The 18,255-nt window shown below is 55.9% G+C and overlaps 7 protein-coding genes across 7 annotated transcripts; 1 reads left to right on the forward strand and 6 right to left on the reverse strand.

Annotated features, from left to right (window-relative positions):
- Positions 1 to 634: 634 nt before the first annotated feature.
- On the reverse strand, positions 635 to 1,169 carry L226DRAFT_525872 (uncharacterized protein; the record flags this gene model as incomplete). The annotated part of the gene is made up of 4 exons (XM_067679005.1): positions 635 to 790; positions 853 to 926; positions 977 to 1,069; positions 1,124 to 1,169. The coding sequence occupies 4 exons, from the start codon at positions 1,167 to 1,169 to the stop codon at positions 635 to 637; spliced, it is 369 nt and encodes a 122-aa protein (XP_067531155.1).
- Positions 1,170 to 2,479: 1,310 nt separating this feature from the next.
- L226DRAFT_616091 (uncharacterized protein) lies at positions 2,480 to 4,619 on the forward strand. The gene is made up of 4 exons (XM_067686863.1): positions 2,480 to 2,716; positions 2,773 to 3,290; positions 3,347 to 3,575; positions 3,634 to 4,619. Exons 1-4 carry the CDS (start codon positions 2,579 to 2,581, stop codon positions 4,480 to 4,482), a joined length of 1,734 nt encoding a protein of 577 aa, XP_067531156.1. The 5' UTR covers positions 2,480 to 2,578; the 3' UTR covers positions 4,483 to 4,619.
- A 6-nt stretch (positions 4,620 to 4,625) lies between these two features.
- On the reverse strand, positions 4,626 to 5,930 carry L226DRAFT_574687 (uncharacterized protein; the record flags this gene model as incomplete). The annotated part of the gene is made up of 5 exons (XM_067685088.1): positions 4,626 to 4,919; positions 4,968 to 5,138; positions 5,191 to 5,346; positions 5,404 to 5,534; positions 5,591 to 5,930. The coding sequence occupies 5 exons, from the start codon at positions 5,928 to 5,930 to the stop codon at positions 4,626 to 4,628; spliced, it is 1,092 nt and encodes a 363-aa protein (XP_067531157.1).
- A 218-nt stretch (positions 5,931 to 6,148) lies between these two features.
- Positions 6,149 to 8,029, reverse strand: L226DRAFT_538830 (uncharacterized protein). The gene is made up of 3 exons (XM_067681569.1): positions 7,996 to 8,029; positions 7,876 to 7,916; positions 6,149 to 7,821 (listed from the first exon to the last, which is right to left on the reverse strand). Exons 2-3 carry the CDS (start codon positions 7,914 to 7,916, stop codon positions 6,261 to 6,263), a joined length of 1,602 nt encoding a protein of 533 aa, XP_067531158.1. The 5' UTR covers positions 7,996 to 8,029; the 3' UTR covers positions 6,149 to 6,260.
- A 252-nt stretch (positions 8,030 to 8,281) lies between these two features.
- On the reverse strand, positions 8,282 to 9,521 carry L226DRAFT_562760 (uncharacterized protein). The gene is made up of 5 exons (XM_067683521.1): positions 9,392 to 9,521; positions 9,244 to 9,332; positions 9,134 to 9,172; positions 8,953 to 9,079; positions 8,282 to 8,901 (listed from the first exon to the last, which is right to left on the reverse strand). The coding sequence occupies exons 1-5, from the start codon at positions 9,435 to 9,437 to the stop codon at positions 8,564 to 8,566; spliced, it is 639 nt and encodes a 212-aa protein (XP_067531159.1). The 5' UTR covers positions 9,438 to 9,521; the 3' UTR covers positions 8,282 to 8,563.
- A 716-nt stretch (positions 9,522 to 10,237) lies between these two features.
- L226DRAFT_538833 (NAD(P)-binding protein) lies at positions 10,238 to 12,231 on the reverse strand. Its single transcript, XM_067681570.1, has 9 exons — positions 12,066 to 12,231; positions 11,978 to 11,996; positions 11,637 to 11,742; positions 11,103 to 11,507; positions 11,031 to 11,039; positions 10,943 to 10,958; positions 10,782 to 10,876; positions 10,504 to 10,558; positions 10,238 to 10,450 (listed from the first exon to the last, which is right to left on the reverse strand). Exons 1-9 carry the CDS (start codon positions 12,112 to 12,114, stop codon positions 10,425 to 10,427), a joined length of 780 nt encoding a protein of 259 aa, XP_067531160.1. The 5' UTR covers positions 12,115 to 12,231; the 3' UTR covers positions 10,238 to 10,424.
- A 228-nt stretch (positions 12,232 to 12,459) lies between these two features.
- L226DRAFT_538834 (uncharacterized protein) lies at positions 12,460 to 18,254 on the reverse strand. Its single transcript, XM_067681571.1, has 10 exons — positions 17,465 to 18,254; positions 15,977 to 17,159; positions 15,525 to 15,915; positions 14,861 to 15,474; positions 13,663 to 14,793; positions 13,330 to 13,610; positions 13,156 to 13,264; positions 13,045 to 13,106; positions 12,844 to 12,984; positions 12,460 to 12,782 (listed from the first exon to the last, which is right to left on the reverse strand). The coding sequence occupies exons 1-10, from the start codon at positions 18,246 to 18,248 to the stop codon at positions 12,712 to 12,714; spliced, it is 4,767 nt and encodes a 1,588-aa protein (XP_067531161.1). The 5' UTR covers positions 18,249 to 18,254; the 3' UTR covers positions 12,460 to 12,711.
- Between the last annotated feature and the right edge of the window lies 1 nt (position 18,255).

Here is an 18,255-nt window from a genome sequence, read left to right on the forward strand (position 1 = left end):
GAATTGGAGGCAAATGGGACAGACGCATGGAAACCGCAATCTGCCAGATACAAGGCAACGTACTCACCGCGGCAACTGATCTCCTGAGACTCCTCTGCATCCGCGGAGGAAAGACGTTGAACTGCGGCCGCCACTTTGACGGCGCTCGGTGCCCGTCCTCGGAGCTGCGGTCACACGTCCAGAAGAAATGGCTAAGCAACTCGGGTATGTCAACTTCGTTCCTTACAGTCATTTGTCAGGTGGAGTATTCAGGAGTATATGTGCTTTTGCAGTACTCACATAGCCGGGCACCTTGGTAGGCTGGCAACCTTCTCGTCACGGTTCAACCATGATCGGCGACCAGCGATAAAATGAATGAATGTCTCGAGAACGGCTCAAGTTGAACTCGGGTCAAGCATGTTGGATCGTGTAAGATGGTAGTAGAGCCAGAGGCTATCAGACGTGGTGGTATAAGGCCAAGAAGCTTGGGCGTCAAAACACAGTCAAAACACAGGCCAGGTACTGGCACTCGCCCGCCAGGTGCCTAGCATGTAAGTATGTATGTAGTACGTATAGAGAGGCGGCTTGTTCAGCTTCTCAGTATCATATTGTTCAAATCATATCGACGCCAAGTGTTCCCCATATGTCTTAGATCTCATATCATCAACCCGACGGCCGCAGCGACAACAGCAAGCCCAGCCAGGGGCACTCCCCTGATGCCGGTGGCAGCGTTGTGTGCGGTCTCAGTCGGGTGGGTCGCGGAAGATGATCTCGCGGGATGGGTCGAAGAGGCCGCAGAGCTTGCAGCAGTCTGCGAGGAAGGAAAGACCAGCGTCAAAGACAGCATCAGGTACACCGACGCTGCTAACGCACCGAGGTCGCGTTCGTGGAAGCAGTCACTCCAGAACCAGACACGGAGTGGGAACCAGACACGAGGGAGGATACGACTAGTACCAATGTGAGATAGGATGAGGAGTGATCGGGATGGTTGCCTTACCACTGGACACCGCGCTAGAGACGGCTGAAGGGACTGCACTGGCAGAGTCGGAGGAGAACCCGCTGGTAGTGTGAAGGGTTACGGCGAAAGCACCTGCAGAGACTAATATCAATATCGGAAGTTCAACATACTGGCGTAGAGCCTAACCCTGAGCGACGAGGACAGCAGTGAAAAGGCCCTTGAATGCGCGCATGATGGCGAGGCGTGGTGAGGCGTTTCACGGGCGGATGTGGAAGGACCTCGAGTGAGCAGAGGGCGGGATCCTGGCTTTTGCCGTCTGGCACGATGCCTCTTATACGGGAGGGCAGGAGCTTGACGACAACGCAGATTCACCACTGAATACAGGATCAGTAAGCCAGGTTCTATAGCTGCAGTACTCTACACGTACCTTCCCGGTCCACTTGGAACACTGGTGGACTTCGTGCCATGTATGCGAAGGTTAACGACGGTCGCACAGGTTGAGACCCGGGGATTTACTCGGCGATAGCGCATCATTCTCCATTCATTCCAGTGCGGGACGTCTTCTGTGACTAGACTTTCAGTCAGGCTGCAGGGATGCTGTAGGCTCCCTTCGGTAATGGTCTTGTTATGAATCGATGCATGCACGCAACAGGAAGTAGGGACTCACACGTACTCGGGACGCTTCCCTCAAGATACAAGCCCGGCTTCTACATGCCTGCAAGGTCCTCAAGGACGTCGATTTCCACCAGTGTTCAAAGCAAAGTCGGGATTCCATGCCAACTCCTCACGTGAAGCGGCCCTTTGCAACGAAGCAGGGGGGGAGCGGGTCATGTGTGTTATACCAGATATTCCTTGTAACCATGTACATGCTGCTTCCCAAGAGCGACCAAATCTTGGAGGACGAGGCCGCAATGGAGTCGAGATGCATGAAGGAATCGAAAGGAGCTTAAGGAAACCGATGCCCCCTCTCGCCCCGCTCTAGTAACTCAAGAATGCTCGCATGACGAGTCCAAAATGGGATGCAGAGCAGTATCAATTGGGAGTACAATGACCTGCGGTTCTGTTGAACGAGGTGCTCGATATACCGGCATCGACATTCTATCGAGCCAATGCCAGTATATCGAACACCTATAACTGCGTCGCGCTCATTTTTTTTCCTGCAGATAGCGTACCTTGCACATAATTCGCGCCAACATGCACACACACGGAGACTGCTGATATGCTTGCTCGAGCACAAGAAGCCTCCGATAGGAAGCACTGCTGCAATTCGTCAAGAGGGTACTATGGGTCTCGGCCAAGTATCCGACCCGGACCTGCCCGAAAAGCCATTTGGAGTTAGCCGCGCATAAAGGAGACATCACAAGTTAAAATACATACATTGCAGTCGTACGAACATAGGCTCGGCAATTTCGCAAGTGAAGTTGTAGAGAGAGGCCCAGGTCGGAAGACCTGTTCGTCTTCAGCAGGTCTTCAGGGCAGGCTGTGGCAGGATCTTATCTTATCTGCTCCCCATTTCATAGTACTTACGTCTTCGACTCTTCAAGTCAGAACCACCACACTCAGGTAACTTGTTACCTGGTCTCCTGGTATCGTACCTCGATCTACGCCTTGGAGTCTACAACACGGACGGAGTTGTTTCGAATGGATGAAATCCTCAAACCTTTCCACCTACTCACGCTCCAGAGCAAACATGTGACGAACATACAAGATCTCCCTGTCGACATCCTATTCCAGATTTTCAGTGAGCTAGACGTGGATCATCTCCTTGCGCTCAGAAGAGTGAGTTTGCGTCAATATGTGGGGCTTCATGAGCTACCTTCTCACACTCATCGCAGACATGCAGAACGATCGAAGCAGCCACCCGGGATCGGAGCGTCTGGCACAGCGCTCTATCAGCCCACTTCCTCCAGCGAGGGCTCCCCATTCCAGGGCTGCACCATGACCACGACAAGGAGGAGGAAACCATCCTAAAGCTCACCGCATCCGAGCTCGAGCGCCTCGTCGTGCGCGCCCACCGCTTCTGGACCAACTGGACCTCCGCCCAGCCAACGAGCTTCTCGCACGTCCACCTCGTCCCAACGCGCCGACTGTGGTCGAACACGGGTTCGCGCAACCTGTCAGTCGAGTTCCTCCGCGGATGGAGTGGCCGCTACCTCATGACTCTCACGCTGTTCGACTCGTCGACTGACCGCGAGAACCGGAGGTATTCGTTCGAGTGCTGGGATCTGAGCCTCCAGCAGCCGAAGCCCATCGCGGAGCTACTTGTCGCTGGTCTGCTTGGGTATGCGATCAACGATGTCCCGGGGAGCACCCATGTCCTCGCCGTTACCAGAAGAGAATCTCGTACCAATCAGTACGTCCATGTACGTTCACCAGGAACGGGGTGCGATTCTGAGCCCAGACATGCAGGTTGATCACGACGATATATACCATCGACTTCACGACTCCCGGCGTGGATCCTTGGTTCCGGCGGACAAGCGAGTTCAACAGCTTCCGCACGATGTTAGGGCTTCATGGGTCGCGTCTGATTGTCACGGATACGGACCAAGAAGTACGTATAATGGACGTCGACAGCGGGCGGTTGTCATACTCCTTGACAGTTCCTATAATTCACGCTGATACCACTCTCCGCTTACCGGTAGGTTACCATGCACTCACCTAGTAGTATCGGTGCACGCTGACTCTTGACGACGCAGGAGCACCACTGCTTGGAGTACGAGTTCGTCGACAGCTTCGTGCTGACGTTCTGCAAGCAGTGGATCTTCCTCTACCATCTACCAAGTTCCGATGTGGCATCTCGCGCGCTCGCGGCGGCGACGGAGTCGGAACCTCTGCGCATTGAACCCATTGCAAAGTACAAATGGCGCTGGCGCATAGACACCCTCTCAATCAGTCCTCGCCGACATCCAGCAGGGCCATCATCCGGTCCACCAAACATCGACATCCTCATGCGCTTCGACACCTGGTACCCATGGCCCGTCAACCTCCTGCACCACTTCACGCTCCCCGTGAACCCAGCGTTCTCGCACTCGACATTCGACCCAACGGAGCCCTCGACCTTCCCGTATCTCGCCTCGCCGACCGACAGCCCGTTCATTGTGCACCAGCTGGCGTCCCCTGTCCGGCTCTTCACGCCGTCCGACATGGTCCTCGCGCCATACGGGACGGCGCTCTGGCTCGACGCGTCGACGGACCCGACGACGCTCTCCCAGGCGGGTGACCACGGCCAGCGCATCGCGTCGAAAGTGCTCACGCTCATGCCACTCCCGAAGCCGAGGGCCGGTCTGGACTCGTCGCAGGACGACCATGTGAGCCCGGGGCTGGGGAGTGGAGGTATGGACCCGGAGCTGGCGAGTGCGATAGCGCTAGAGAGCGACAGTCAAACCGCACGCGCGGGCGAGGCGGGGAGGCATGTGAGCGTGTTGCATGTGCAGGAGACGCATGAACTGTGGAGCCGGTTGGCGGTCAATGAGGAGGAGGGACAAGTTGCGGTTGGGTATGTCGACGGGAGGGTGTCGGTGTACTCGTACGCGCCGCCTGCGTAGTAGTATGTGCCGGTCCGTTTGCCTTTCCACAGAGATTGTCTCGCAAGATGAGAATCACGCAGGCCACGCCATACGAATTCCCAAGACCCTTCAGGGGGGATATTCGTTCTAATACCCTCGTATAACGACCCTACCTCTATCCTTCAAATAACAGTCAAAGAGAGATGATCCAACTGTGCATGTAACGCTCGCGCAAATGCCGGCGCTTCTGTGATCGGATCGGGGTCCTCCTCCAGGTCCCTTTCGATCTCGTTGAAAAGACCGGACGCACCCGACATGTGTGCCACCATACAACATGCCGCATGAATACCTAGGTACTCTGGCTTGGGCAGTGGTATTCGGGGGTCTGCAGACTGGAAGGTAATCTCTTGCCCGTCGGAGAGCCCATGCGGCGATAGTATCCAGATCGAGAGCAACCGATAGTGATTGGGGACGTTCTAACCACCTTTGAGTCAAAGAGCAAGATATCGGAGGTGACGACGCACCTGAATGGGTTCGAACCACAGGTCAAGCCTGTCGAAGAAGTCGTGCAAATCATGAACCATCATCATCGTGTTCTCCGGCGAATGAATCTTCTCAGCTGTTGCCAAGTCGTTGACAGTGTGGTCGTAGCCAAAGCTCTTCAGCACGCTCCACACATTGCAGCTGTAGTCGCGCTTCAGAGCGGTCAACGCAGTGCCCTGTCCAGCGAAGCAAAACATTGTGTACCTTTCCCGGGTTGGTCTCGACGTTGTTAGTCAATTCTGGGAAGATATGACAAAACTCAAGAGTCGACACGGCAGCATCGTAGGTACCAGAAGTTTTCGCGTAATCAAGGTCAAGTATACGCGTCACTATGCAGCGGAAGTTCTCGCGATGCATTGCCTGCAGGTGGTATGAGAACAGCCAAGGCTGAGTAAAAAGACGTTTGGCATGACATACCAGACGTCTCGAATGGGAGTAAGTTCTGGGGGTCTCGGTGATTATCTGGTGGACATCCTCTTTCGTGAGCTCGAACGGGGGCGGAGAAGGGTGCGACGAAACGTTGGGGGTGCGGCCCTTCAACCTGCGAACTCAGTCGCCACCGCGTCAGATAGATCAATCATAAACCAGACGGCTTGACACTCACATGGACGTAATAGATGGTCTCTGTAAAACTTGCCCAACTTATTCAACCGTTCCAAATCCGCTTCCCCTGAGCCCCTTCGACAGGAGACGATGTCATTTGCAACTTTGGAGATAGCTGTGTCGGAAAGAAGAGGTCTCTGAGAGAGAAGATGTCCGAGGATGCGAATGTGGATCAGCTTGTTCTTCACGGTCTCATCTTCGGGCGGCCAGTGGTCTTGTATCGGGTCGATGACATGCTCAGCGTCGCTGCAGATGCTATATGCGCTGACGACGTTAGGACTGGGATGGGTGAAATCCGCCCTTAGCGGCTGAGGAGAGAACTCGGCGGCGGCGGATGACATGGTGGCGAGGAGGAGGAGGACTCAGGAGGCTTGGTTCAGTGTTAGCGCCCGCCGCATGATATTCCGTGCCGCCCTTTCAAAAAGTTGCATGCAACACCTCTGGCTAGACGAAGTGTCCGGAGAGGTGGGGCTTCATGTATAGCTCATGCAGGAGTGACGTGGAGCCATTAGTCTTGCCACTTACCTGCAAGCATGGATCATTGACAAAGTTCAGGTATGGAGGAGCGAAACACCTGTCTCAAAGACCACTTCATACTACTATGGAAGAGTACGAGCAGACGATAAATACGCAAAGTCATAGAGGACAGGCGACATAGGTGCAGTATGTAGCTACCAACTAGACGCCTTGTACTTGACTTCGCCGACGAGGCTTCTCAACTCGCCAAGGAATTTCTGCCCAAGCTGAGGTCCCCCCTCTTCGTCCTCGTGGCCAATCTTAAACTTGAGTTTTGTCAGCCGCATCCCCCGCTCCGCACGCAAACGCAGTATGTCCAGAACAATGCTACGCGTGCCCTTTGGTATGAGCCGCAAGCCATTGTCGACGGTGCTCTTGATATCGATGCTCGTCAAGCGAGGGCAACAGACAGCTGAGCCTTCGAGCGTAGACGCGGCCATCAGGCCGGAGAAGACGTGGTGCAAGGGAACTCCGTCGAAGTGGAGACGTTCGAGGCTGTTGAGAGTGCGGAAAATGTTCTCCCAGGTGGTCTCGGACACATGCGAGCCGGACACGGAGATGCTCAGATCCGACACTGGGGCATCCCGGAAGGCCTCGATGAGCGTGTCCACAACTTCTGAGGGATGAGACCCGAGCCGTCCATATCTTGATAGGTTGCCCGGGTTCGAGATCTGCACACTGAGATGGTGTGTCGACGTCTTCGCAGTGATCTCGCTCCGTCCCGGGGAGACCTGGATGTTCACGGCCGTTGCAGAGGAGAAGATGGAAGAGAATGAGGAAGGATCAGGGGACAACAGATACCAAAATACGCCCGGGTGCCGCGGTATGGTGTTGGAGTATGTGTGAATGGTGATATGGGTAGCGGAGGGTATGCGGATGTGTTTAGTGAATTGCGCGGTCAGAGCGTGAGCGATGCCGTCCAGTCGTATCGTCCGCAGTGCTGGGAGATCGATCGGAGTGCGAGCAGGACGGACATCCGTATATTGTGGGAAGACGTCGCGCCATGCGGAGAAACAGTCCTCAAGGATTAGTTCCTTCAAAGCCCGGGTACTCTCTAGAGCATTCAGGACTTCGTCGAAGGTAACTGACCACTCGCAATAGCATATCTTGAGCGACCGAAGGTTGACGTACGTTGCGGGATCAGTGGGAACGCGACATGACCACAACTCGAGTGATTCGAGATGAACGAGATTGTCTGGGTTCAATTTGACGACCGCAAAGTGCTCTGAATACGTTTCCAGCGATATTTCGAGCCGGCGGAGTGAAGGGAAGGACATCGAGCAGAGCTTGTGAATGTCCAATTTCCAGGAAGATCGTGAGGCGGGGGAGTACGTGACACCGCGGATAGCACGGATGTGCTCTTTCAGAGCAGAGATTGTCGAGTTCATGGAGAATCGCCCGGTGAAGTACACATCCACCATCATGCCTGCGCAGCGCGACAGACACAGCTCCAGCCACTCCGGACGAGCGGACACATATATCTCCTGCCAGAAGCGCGGAGTAGAGATGAGGATGTGGAACCAACGCCTGCACAGGTACATGCGGCCAATCCAATCCTTCGCATGCGCATCGGACGACAGTTGAGCGAGGTCGAAGATCAAGACCAGCAGCTCGTTTGGCAGGGTGGTGATCGGCCCCAGTCTCTCAACGTCCGGAGAGACGAGCTTCGTCTTCACAACTTGAACAGCCTTTCGCTGCGATTGATGCCTACCGCCCCTACAGGTTCTCGTCAGCGAGTTCTGAAATGTGCAAAGCGTGCAGGATGTTCACCTTGATCCGGATCTGCCACGCTTGGGTCGTGTGCCAGCCATGACCCTCACCTCTGAGGAAAGATCCTGAGGCACTTGTTAGCGAACTTCCGATACACCCTCAACGCGGAGATAACTTACTCTAGGAAGAACCAGTCACCGAATGGAAAGCGAACAATGTGAGGTGGCAGTTGGTGGTCAAGTCAAGAGCGCATCTACTTAAGCGAAGCGAGCGTGCCGTCAAGGTGATGCGCCCTCCAGACGCGGGCCACGCGCGGACGAGAGATACATTAGTCAGCAAGCGTGGAGGAGAGAGACTCGAGAGTAACAGGAGAAAGCTTTGGTAGGTGTAGGTTCGTGACGACCACGATGACTGTATTCTATCAGAGAAGGCTAGACCGCTCCATGATCGACGACAACTTGCTCGTACCACGCAGGATATGTTCGCATCGAGATTACAACACTAGTCCCGGTTACATCAAGCTAAGGCAAACTGCTTCACATTTGTCGTAGCAGAGTATTGGTACGTGCCGCCACTATGACTTATGAACTGAATCCAGTTGATGTTTAAATACCAATACACCATGTTTGAAAACGAGGGGGAAGATGAGCGGCAGCGTGTCTCCAAGAAACAAATATTGGTATAGTTGTCATCCGACCCGCCTAGACACGATGCGCATAAACGCGCGCATCCCATCATACCACGCTCCCTACAACGAGAGAACGGCCATCGCAACACAGACAACGCCGAAAACCGCTGTGGACGAAACGGCAAGGAAACCCGCGCCGTTTTTATGCGAGGCCGCGCCGTCTGTCGCGAACGGGTTCGACACCCCGCCAGCGGTGGTCTGTGTGCTGCCGCTACTCCCAGTCGGCGTACTGCCGCTGCCAGTAGCAGTGAATCCCGTAGGAAGGCCACTGTCGAACGTCACTGAGACGTGACTCGTGGCGGACGAGTCAGAGGTGCCCGTCGCGGACGCCCCGGACGGAATGGAGAGGCTGAAAGGGGTGATGGACACGCCGGCCTCCTTGCACGCCTCTTGGTATTCTGCAAACTATATGAGTGGTTGTGGGAACAGCAACAAAGGAGATAGCCAACCGCTCAGGCTGTCTTGGCCTTGCGCCAGGAGCGCAGGGTCGGGGTCGAGGCCGAGTGAGCACTGAAGGCACGTAAAGAGACCCATGTTGGTCGAGTCGGTGCACAGGCAGCTGACGGCGGAACAAGACTAGAATTCTGCTGTCAGTACGTGGCAATACCGGATTTACATGGGAGAACTCACGTTGAGCGCAGAGATGATAACTGAGCAATCCGGCTGGCACTTCACGGAGACGTCGCGGAAATCAGTAACCCTGACAAGCTCGGCATGCCGCAGATGCTGGCCAGACGTACCTGAGCAGGGATGTCGGACGGGTCGAATGAAGTAGTCTGCCTAACGAGAAGGCCAGTGAGGGCGTTCCGCGGGACAGCCGTGGCAGCGGCTGTAGCTCGCTCGGTGAGTAACAAACCTCATACCGGACCCTATACATTTTGTACTCACCCTGTCCAGCGAGAAGGGCAGCAGAAGCAAGTGCAAGTGCGTACATGACCGCGGAACCGTGAAGGGGATGGGGGCGAGGTGAGGGCGAGGTGAGAAGGGAAAGCAGAAAAGGGGATGGGGGCGAGGTGAGAAGAGAAAGCAGAAGAGTACTCGACCCTGGAGAGATCGTGCTGACCTTGTCCGGCTGTTTTATACCAGACGACGGACGCGAGCAGACTCGACAAAGCAATCGATCAGGGCGTAACGAGGAGTAAACGGCTTGCACTGTGCTCACCCGGTAACATCCCACGTCCATCCCGGGGCGGGACTTTCTGCCCTCGAAAAGGACAGATTCAGCATGATCGACAAGGACGTGCTCACTCATCGCCATGGTGCTTTGAGTTAGACAGACGGTCGAGCGGTTTGACAGCACCCTCTCCCCGCCACCACGCCAAGAAGTGTGAGGCCGCTGCCTATAGGCGCATATTGCTGTCACCGCCGCACTGCCCGCGGCGAGTGCTGGTCAAGTGCCACGGGAAGTCGATGGCAGATGGTGAGGAAGTCCAGAAGGAGATCTTCTGGATATGCTCAAGGATACTGTATGTGCCCCGGGCCGCCGGGAGAATCAATCACCTTACGCTCACGCTCGAGGTCAAACGGCACCGCCCCCTGCTGGCGGCGGTAACGCAACTACACATCCGGACGGGCAATCCATCAACTACGCACCACATCAATGAGATGACAGGCTGGGTACATGTTCACGACGGTGGAGCCACCTCGAGTTTTGTGCATTGTAAGGCGAACGTATGCTCAGTATTGTCCTCGGAAGTAGCTCACAGCAGGCTCACTTGTTCTGAGCTAACCTTGAGGCAACATAATAGACCGCGTTTACCGGAAGAGCCTCGCGAATAGGCTGTGCCTGGGCAGATCCGTCCTAGACGGATGGCAACCTGGGTCAACGAGTCTGAGAGTGTATGCAGATCAGCAACCTTGTTTGATCGGACCGGGCCTTCCATGTACTATACACGGCGAACGTGAGGATGCAGCGCCGGATTTACCACTTCTCGTGGGCGGGGCGCACTACGAAGCAGATGAGCATCATATTTTGTCCGATTACATGCAGAAAGACTCACGATCGAGTTCCCAAGTCCAAGCGGACCGGTCCTGGTTCGCGAGGTAGAGATATCCCTGCACACACGAGTCAGCTTCTGCACTATGCATACGATATCCGAAGCCCCTGTGCGTAGCCCTTGCCCGTGTAGCCATCCCAAAGTCATCGTATGAATGTGCCGGCCGAAGAAGGCCACCGAAGTATGGGTCTATCGCCTTGCAAGGCCTAGCCCTCTCCTCGACACCGGCCAACCGTACCAAACCCCTGAATTCGCCAAGCAACCCAGGTATACAAACGTACCGTAGCAATGCTTGCGGGGTCGAGACGAATGTTCGGATTGTTGGCGAATTCGCTCGCATCTTCCTGGCGGGAGAGCTGTGTGTCCGTCAAGATCGCTATTTTTGTCGGAAAACAGAATCAGAACACCAGGATAAAGGAAACCATGACCTCGTGGAGCTCACCTCCATCGATGATAGACTGATCTCCGGGAACGCGTACAGATTCGAGTCAGTTAACTGAACCCTGTCTGAGATATGTCGGAATACGCACATGAGCGACCTAAAAAAAGACGTCAGCCTCACCACCAACTACTTGCAGACAACAGTAGCAGGGTGCACTCACATGAATGTTCTCCTTCCCGAACTCCTTGTTCAAACTCTGACTCAACGCCCTCAAGGCATGCTTGCCAGCCGAGAAGATGCTCGTCGTGATATTCCCGCGGACGCTCGCAGTCGCGCCAGTGAAGATGAGCGTGCCGCGCTTTCCCTTCGCGTCGATATCGTTCTTCCTGAACTCCTCGATAATCTGGTGCGAGAATCCAAATGCGCCGTTGATGTTGGTATCAACCACAACCTGGATGTCCTTCTCGTTGACGTCCAGGAAGGACTTCCGCACACCAGCGCCGGCATTGTAGAGCGCAACGCGGATCTCCGTGCGCCCACCTGAGGGCCAGGAGTACGACCGAATGGCGTTGAAGACGTCGGTGAGTTCCTTGAAACTGTATGATTCAATGGGAAATGTGGCGACCTAACGACCAGGAGCAGGTCAACAAAGCGGGCCACATATCGGCGTCACGTACCGCAGGAAGAAGTCATACAGTCCAAGCTGCTGGTCAGTAAACGAATAATCACACACAACGTAGAGAAGACATCGCACCTCAGCACCGGAAGCAGTGGAGGCGACATCATCAGCTACTTTCTTGAGCTTGTCAGCGCCCCTAGCAATGAGGGCAACACGATATCCGGCCTTCGCGAACACACGCCTGTGACCGAACCAAGACAATCGTCAGCAAACCAGTGACCATTTTCAATTGGATCGTTCCAAAAATTATCAGGTAAGCGAATTGGCCTGTTTGCTACCGCGAACATGCCTTACACGTCCAGATTCGAAAGGCCACCCAGCAGATGCCGGCGGCCGGACGAAGTGGATGCCATCCATCATGATCACTGGCAGCATGACGCCGCTCCATACAACCTGGCTCAATCGTGTATACATACGCTGTCGCGCCACCAGTGCCTGCACAACAACCAAGTTAATAAGATGCGGCAGGGTCCGCCGAACAGACTATGCGTGGCGGATGCGTACCTGAGCCGTTGCCAACCCCGACGATAACGATGAGCGGACGAGTGGACATAGCGTATTCTGAGTGTTTGTACTGAGGTTTCGAGCAAGAATGATGGTTCTTGGATCAGGTTTGCATGCTATATACCCAAGCCAGATGGATGTTAGACGCAAGATGGCGACAGCGAGCTCGGAGTTCGGGTGACCAAGCTATGCCGGCATTAGCGCCGGGCTTGAACTTGCCCGAGGGAACTGCATAAGCAAGGTCTCACAAGACGTGGTATGGAAGACGGCATGGGTGGACTCGTCTCGTAGAGAGACTTGTGGAAGGACTCTACTGAATAATCAGATGCGCAAGAAGAGCCTCGTTGGAGAGCTCGGCCACGCCGCCCGGGCCCGAGCTCGGGACCCGCAGTACTCCGGATGGTAGAAGTGTATTCTCCTGGGTATTCTCAATGCAGAGTCTGCATACTATCCTATGGTCATAATGCTACATACATGCCAAATCTCGACTATTGTCAATGCATACAGTATACACGTACACAACTCGTTCGATCGAGACAGGGAGAAGGCTAACTACGGAACCGCAGCAGCGAAAATCACATCCAGTACCTGTCCCCGCCTGCATTGGCAGCTGACAACATGAACGCTTAACGCGGCCCGGACGGATTCAGAGGACACTGGGAAGGTCGGTGTGGTTGCTGGGGACCGGGGTATTATCCAGTGGCCGAGACCATTTGTCTTTGCACGCAACCGATGTGTTAACGTCGCAATATGAGAGCGAAGGGTGCAACAGACGTACCCGGGCATGCGAGGAAGTAGTCGTCCATGGCGCTGACAAACCTATCCTGGTACTCGTTCGGAGGAACGACCGTAACCTCCTTGCCAGAGTTGAGACCCTGTTTGGCCTTGTACTCGAGAGTCTTCGCGAAAGTGTAGCTCCCTGTACCACGAAAAAGTCGTCAGCATCACGAATCATTGACGGATGTAAGGCAGGACCAACCGATGGTATCAACAAGGCCGCAAACCATCTGCTTATTCTCCTCGTCGATCCCGAGCAATAGACTGGACGTCATATGAGCTCAGACTTCGCTGCGATATTCGGCGCACTCACGAATAGTCCATGATGTTACTCTTGGCCAGGAACTCGCAGTCAGCCTTGATGGCCTCTTGCAGAACGACCTTCGAATGCGGCTGTACGAGCGTAAGCGCCCTTTGCTGACCTTTACGTTGTACAACAACGAACACTGTCAGAGATCAGTGCGTCGCAGAACTGAGCAGACATTACCTTCGATCCACTCGCCATCGAACAACGTCTTCGAGTTGATGCCACTGCTCGCCTTGACTCGGCGGCCCTGGATGCCCTTCAGATCGAACGTCTTCGTGATCTTCCGATCATAGAACAGGTTCTCCATGACGAGCAGGTCCGCCTTCGCCTGTGTGGCGCCAGTCTCGAGGTTACGTATCTCGACGGTATAGAAGCCAAGCAACTTCGCCAGGACAGTCGGCCGGCTCGCCGTTGCCTCCATGTACTTAAAATACGACGGCCCGAGGTCAATTAAGACTTGTCTGTAGCCGTCATCAGTCTCACGACAAGATAAGAAGGTTCAGAGACACGCACAGGTCGGCCACATTCCACGCATTGACAAGGGTCTTGATGATGAACCGATTGTCTGTCGTCTTCCAGAAGTTCGACTTGCTCTTCCCGCCCTGGGCCGCCCAATTCTCGCTACGCGCCATGCTCTTCAGGAACACGTCATCCACGCCGCACCGCTTCCGCAGCTGGTCGAACTGCTTCGCGTAATACACGGTACAACTGAAGCGCAGCCGCTTCCCGATCGTCCAGTCGTACTTGATATGTGGTCGGTCGTCGATGGAGGGAGCGTCTGCGTAGAGGAGCTTGTGATGGGGCGTACCGGCTGCTGGGCGTGGCGTCTCCCCGGGCTTGAGCACATACCGCATCGCGGACGTCAGCGAATTAGCGAATGGCACGGTGAAAATGCTTGACTTCGAGGGCGTCGCGGGCGGCTCATCGGGAGTTGGCGGAACAGAGCTCTTCTGCGCGTTTTCCTCCGTATCACTATCCCTTGCGTCCTTGGGCGGAAGTGGAGGCGGCGATGCAACGCCATAAGCACTCTCTTGGACAGTAGAAGCGTCGCTGTCGGACATGATCGAGGACGCCTTTCCTCTGCGGATGTTGGTCTCCACGAACCCTGAAGACGAATGACGGCTGTCCGACAGAGACGACCGGGAGGGATTCATCTTCGAGACGGCTTCGAGCTCATGCAGGATCTTGCCGGCGGCTTCGACGGCTTCTGGCATACCGCTGACCTGACCACCAGCGGCGGCCGTCGACACTTCGACAGCAGGCTTCGCACGCACAGACCGAGGCGTCTCTGTACCACTCGACTTCCCGGGGCCTGTCCCAGCTGGCGAGAGCAGCGACGACGAAGTGCCGGCATCCGCGGACGCTTTCTGTCGCAGGACATCTCGGATCGAAATGAGCGACACGGGATCGCGCGGGTGTTCCTTGCGACTGATAACAGCAGAGTACGTCTCCGGCTCCTGCCAGCCGGCGTCGTCGTGGTCGGGGTCAGGCTGCTGCGGGGCAGACCCAGACACGAAGCGCCGGAAAGACTCGCCCGCTCTGAACAGGGACGGTCTCGCTGCGGCTGGCGTGGTGGGAGGTGCAGCCGGTGCTGTGCTACGGCTGCCGTTCATGTTGGACAGCTCGCGCTGATAGTCCACCGTACTGCATGTCAGGAAGACGGGGATCAGGATCCGTTATGCCAGGTGCTGGATTAATGGAAGACGCGTACCTCAGCGTGAATGCAATTATGCTTCCCCAGTCGTCTTCGCGAACGATGACGTTGCCACCAGGTACAGCATGGCATCCGCTCTGCCACCACTCAGGTTCCGGGGCAACGGGCGTGTCGTTGGACGTCGTCGAAGGCTGCTGAGGTGCGTGCTTCTTCTCCCAAGCTGCCAAGCGGCGTGTTGCACCGCGCGCAGCGGTTACGAATGAGCGCCGGACGTCATTGAGGCTCTTCTCGGAAGTCTGCGAAAGCTCCGTGTATAGCTCCTGCTCTGTCCGCTGGAACTTGTGCCGGAGCCCAGCGAGAAGTTGCAGAGACTCTTCACCGTCAATCGTGGTATCGGTTGTCGCAGTACTGGTGGTGAGGACAGAGGTGGAGACGGAGACAGGTTCTGAAGGTAATGGAGAGGTCGACCGTGCTGCAGGAAGGAAGGGATACGAATTACTCGCGGCAGGAACACCCCTCGGGGTCAGCGGTGTGCTCGGTGGGGCCCCAGAACGAACGGTTGGCGTGCGTAGGGCAGCTTCATCCTCTTCTTCAAACGCGTCGTCCATAGACGGTAGTCGTGGGAGCGTCTTGTGAAACGCGCTGGGGTGGTCGGATACGAACTTGTCCTCCTGGAGATCAATGTCAGTCTCCGTTCTTCCCGGTACCACGAGCAACTTACAAGCACATCCATGTGCTCGGACAGACCCTGCCACCACTTCATGATTTCCCGCCGAAGGGTCCGATGAGCCTCCCCGGGCGGAGATGCAACCTTGACGAGCTGTTGGTCTGTCGGGTCTGCGGGCTTCTTCTCGGCCGCCTTGCGTCTTAGGATCTGCAACCTGGGCACGCGAACCTCGAAGATTTCCTTAACCTCCGACATCGTCAGCGTAACCGTCCGATCCTTGTACGAAAAGCGCCGAACGATGTTAAAGCGCGCTTGAGGGAGCGGGGAGTTCGGACCAGACCATGGCTTCGCGGGGTAAGTCGTGTGCTCGCAAAGGGAAGGCTGGAGGTTGTGTATTGCTGGAGAGTACACAAGCAGCTCCAGATACTTTGCGAATGAGAAGAGGCTACGGTAACCGCGTTCTCAGCACTGGCACGATAGAGAGCGAACTCGGGATAAGTGCTCACTATGTACCATCGTGAATCACTTCTCTGGGTGTTTCCTTGCCACAGATCGCACATGTCTGCCACATCCGCACGAGATCGTCCGAAGTTGAGGCCTCAGATGAAGTAGGAAGCGATACTGTCGCGATTACTCCCGTGCCACCGTGTATCCAGCGCATGTCATGGTCGGAACGCTGGAAGTGGCAGTCGGGATGCACGCACGGGTCCTCCGCCGTTAGGCACCAGCGTTCGATGGCTTCGCCCAACGTTTCATCCCACTGCTTTCCGTGTTGGTAGTATCGGTAATGGAGCCACTTCCGCCGATGCCCGCCACACGCGATCCGTAGCGGGAATTGTAGCTCATCCGAAGAGGCATCAGACTTGTTCGGCGTAGGAGGAGGGGACATCAGCGTGCTCGTTCCAGGCACGTGCTCAGAGTAAAGGACAGGGAGGCCTTGGTGTCGTATGAAGCCGTGAATCCCCACTATCCCCCTTGTGAGAGACTCCTTCCCATGGTATCCCAAAAGACTGGCCAAAGCAGCCTTCTCATCGCCGACTAGGCGGCGATTAGGGTCCTTCGCTTCCATTTCCGCGATAGCAAGAAGAAACTTGGGAGGATAGAACACTACTCCTGGAGACGTCGACAGGAGGTCCTTCCAGGAGTCCATTCTCCGCACAGCTACCGCATAGATCGGTTTGTTTGACTCGTTCGTGTCTTCGGACGCTCGGGAGGAGACAGTGGAGAGCAGGGAGAGCCGACGAGCCAGGAAGCCGCCATCTGGGGCGTGAGGAAGAGAGGTATGGCGAGGAAGACGTTGCCCGAAGCCGAGATCAAGAGAGCCGCGCCGCGTCAGGCCTTGTGCTACGTGAGAGGCACGCTGAGTGAAGTCCTCCGTCTTCTTCGAGAGGAAGGACCAGAGGCCCAAGCCAGAGTCGCGCCTGCCCTTGTCCTTGACGTTCGGGGAACTCGAGGAGCGTTCGACCGTGGTCGGGAAGGATGGCAAGTGCGGAATAGCAGGTTTAGGATAGTGTAAGTCTACATGCGAGTTTGCGAGGAGATCTTGCTCTAGGGCCAGCGAAAGGTATGCGTAGACAGCGAGACGAAGCACTCTACACAGCGCGTGATATTGCACGACAGAAGAGAGACCTTTGAGGCGGAAGGTCCCACCGACCACTTGCAAAGGATCGTCGGTGGAAAGGAGACAGGCTACAAACAATATATCAGTATTGCCCAAACTCGAGTAAGAATTGGTTCCCTTGAAGCGAAAGATGCTCTATCCAGTGCGAGTAGCCTGCTATCCACTGGCAGAAACACCTCCACAATAGGTTCCCATGCTAAGAGCTTTATGCTCTGATTTGTGTACGTGGCCCACTGGCAGTTCAAGCGCATTCATGGACTACGCTCGTTCAGCTGTGCAGCCCCCATATCCTAGGCGGCACAACGATAGAGCGCATGCCCGCCCAGGTGCCTCCGTGCTTGAACGAAAACCGGAAGAGAACGAATGGACTCACAGTCCCAATCATCTAGTCCATAGAGGATGGTCGCGTCCGCGGTTTCGGTGGATAGAGATATAGGGACGACGAACTCGCCCGTCTTGAATGAGCAATGCACCGCAGAGCGTACGAGCTTGAAGCCCATGTCCTCCGTAGGCTCGGATGCCGGAGTACCAGTCACAGTGAGCAGCAAGTGCTTGATGGACGGCTTAGGCGTCGGAAGGAATGGCTTGGAGGCAGCATCTCGGAGCTGCTCGAGCGACGCGCTACGCTGCTCATCGTTTGGCTCGTCTTCGACGTGCTGGTCCTCGACGATGGACTCCTTGAGCTTGCTGCGACCCTTCGCCGTCCTGTTCCTCGCCTGCTCCTCCGCCTCCTTATCCTTCGCCGCCTGCTCCTCTGTTCTGCGCTTCTCGTCGTCCTCGTGGTGTCGTTTGCGCACGCACCTTGCACGCTTCAGGCCAGGAAGCCATCCGCCTCGTGCGAGGCCCGCTCCGAGCTCGTCCAGGGACGTCTCCACCTTCTCCGCCCACGTATCTCGGTCTCGCAGGTCTCCTTCCTCGTCCAACGCGCGCGAAATGAAGCGATGGAGATGGGCACGGGCTTCGATAGTGAGCGCAAGGTTCGCCGCGACCTTGCGCGACCGCCCGTCGCTGTTGGGCAGGCTGGGCAGCGGTTTCTCCATCTTGTCGTCGGTCAGGTAGTAGTCATGAAGCAAGCTGAGGATGTGCCGGGAAGCCGCGGCGATGATGAGGGGCGCGACGACAACCAGGACGATGTAGTCGAGGAGACGGCGCGTCATGGTTTGC

The sequence above is a fragment of the Lentinus tigrinus genome (assembly GCF_003813185.1).
Source record: "Lentinus tigrinus ALCF2SS1-7 unplaced genomic scaffold L226scaffold_36, whole genome shotgun sequence".
NCBI classification, from domain to species: Eukaryota; Fungi; Basidiomycota; class Agaricomycetes; order Polyporales; family Polyporaceae; genus Lentinus; species Lentinus tigrinus.

What these genes read in the sequence shown, in the direction of transcription:
- L226DRAFT_616091 (XM_067686863.1), top strand. Translation starts at nt 2,579, where the DNA reads ATGGATGAAATCCTCAAACCTTTCCACCTACTCACGCTCCAGAGCAAA. An exon ending in ATCTCCTTGCGCTCAGAAGA is followed by an intron (nt 2,717 to 2,772) that starts GTGAGTTTGCGT and finishes CACTCATCGCAG; the next exon opens with ACATGCAGAACGATCGAAGC. An exon ending in AGAGAATCTCGTACCAATCA is followed by an intron (nt 3,291 to 3,346) that starts GTACGTCCATGT and finishes CCAGACATGCAG; the next exon opens with GTTGATCACGACGATATATA.
- L226DRAFT_538830 (XM_067681569.1), bottom strand. Translation starts at nt 7,916, where the DNA reads ATGGCTGGCACACGACCCAAGCGTGGCAGATCCGGATCAAG. An exon ending in CGTGGCAGATCCGGATCAAG is followed by an intron (nt 7,822 to 7,875) that starts GTGAACATCCTG and finishes GAGAACCTGTAG; the next exon opens with GGGCGGTAGGCATCAATCGC.
- L226DRAFT_562760 (XM_067683521.1), bottom strand. Translation starts at nt 9,437, where the DNA reads ATGTACGCACTTGCACTTGCTTCTGCTGCCCTTCTCGCTGGACAGG. An exon ending in CGTCCGACATCCCTGCTCAG is followed by an intron (nt 9,173 to 9,243) that starts GTACGTCTGGCC and finishes GTCTCCGTGAAG; the next exon opens with TGCCAGCCGGATTGCTCAGT. An exon ending in TTATCATCTCTGCGCTCAAC is followed by an intron (nt 9,080 to 9,133) that starts GTGAGTTCTCCC and finishes GCAGAATTCTAG; the next exon opens with TCTTGTTCCGCCGTCAGCTG.
- L226DRAFT_538833 (XM_067681570.1), bottom strand. Translation starts at nt 12,114, where the DNA reads ATGTCCACTCGTCCGCTCATCGTTATCGTCGGGGTTGGCAACGGCTCA. An exon ending in ACCCCGCAAGCATTGCTACG is followed by an intron (nt 10,559 to 10,781) that starts GTACGTTTGTAT and finishes TCGTGTGTGCAG; the next exon opens with GGATATCTCTACCTCGCGAA. An exon ending in TTGGACTTGGGAACTCGATC is followed by an intron (nt 10,451 to 10,503) that starts GTGAGTCTTTCT and finishes TCTGCTTCGTAG; the next exon opens with TGCGCCCCGCCCACGAGAAG.
- L226DRAFT_538834 (XM_067681571.1), bottom strand. Translation starts at nt 18,248, where the DNA reads ATGACGCGCCGTCTCCTCGACTACATCGTCCTGGTTGTCGTCGCGCCC. An exon ending in GCGTGGAATGTGGCCGACCT is followed by an intron (nt 13,611 to 13,662) that starts GTGCGTGTCTCT and finishes TGACGGCTACAG; the next exon opens with ACAAGTCTTAATTGACCTCG. An exon ending in AGTAACATCATGGACTATTC is followed by an intron (nt 13,107 to 13,155) that starts GTGAGTGCGCCG and finishes TATGACGTCCAG; the next exon opens with TCTATTGCTCGGGATCGACG.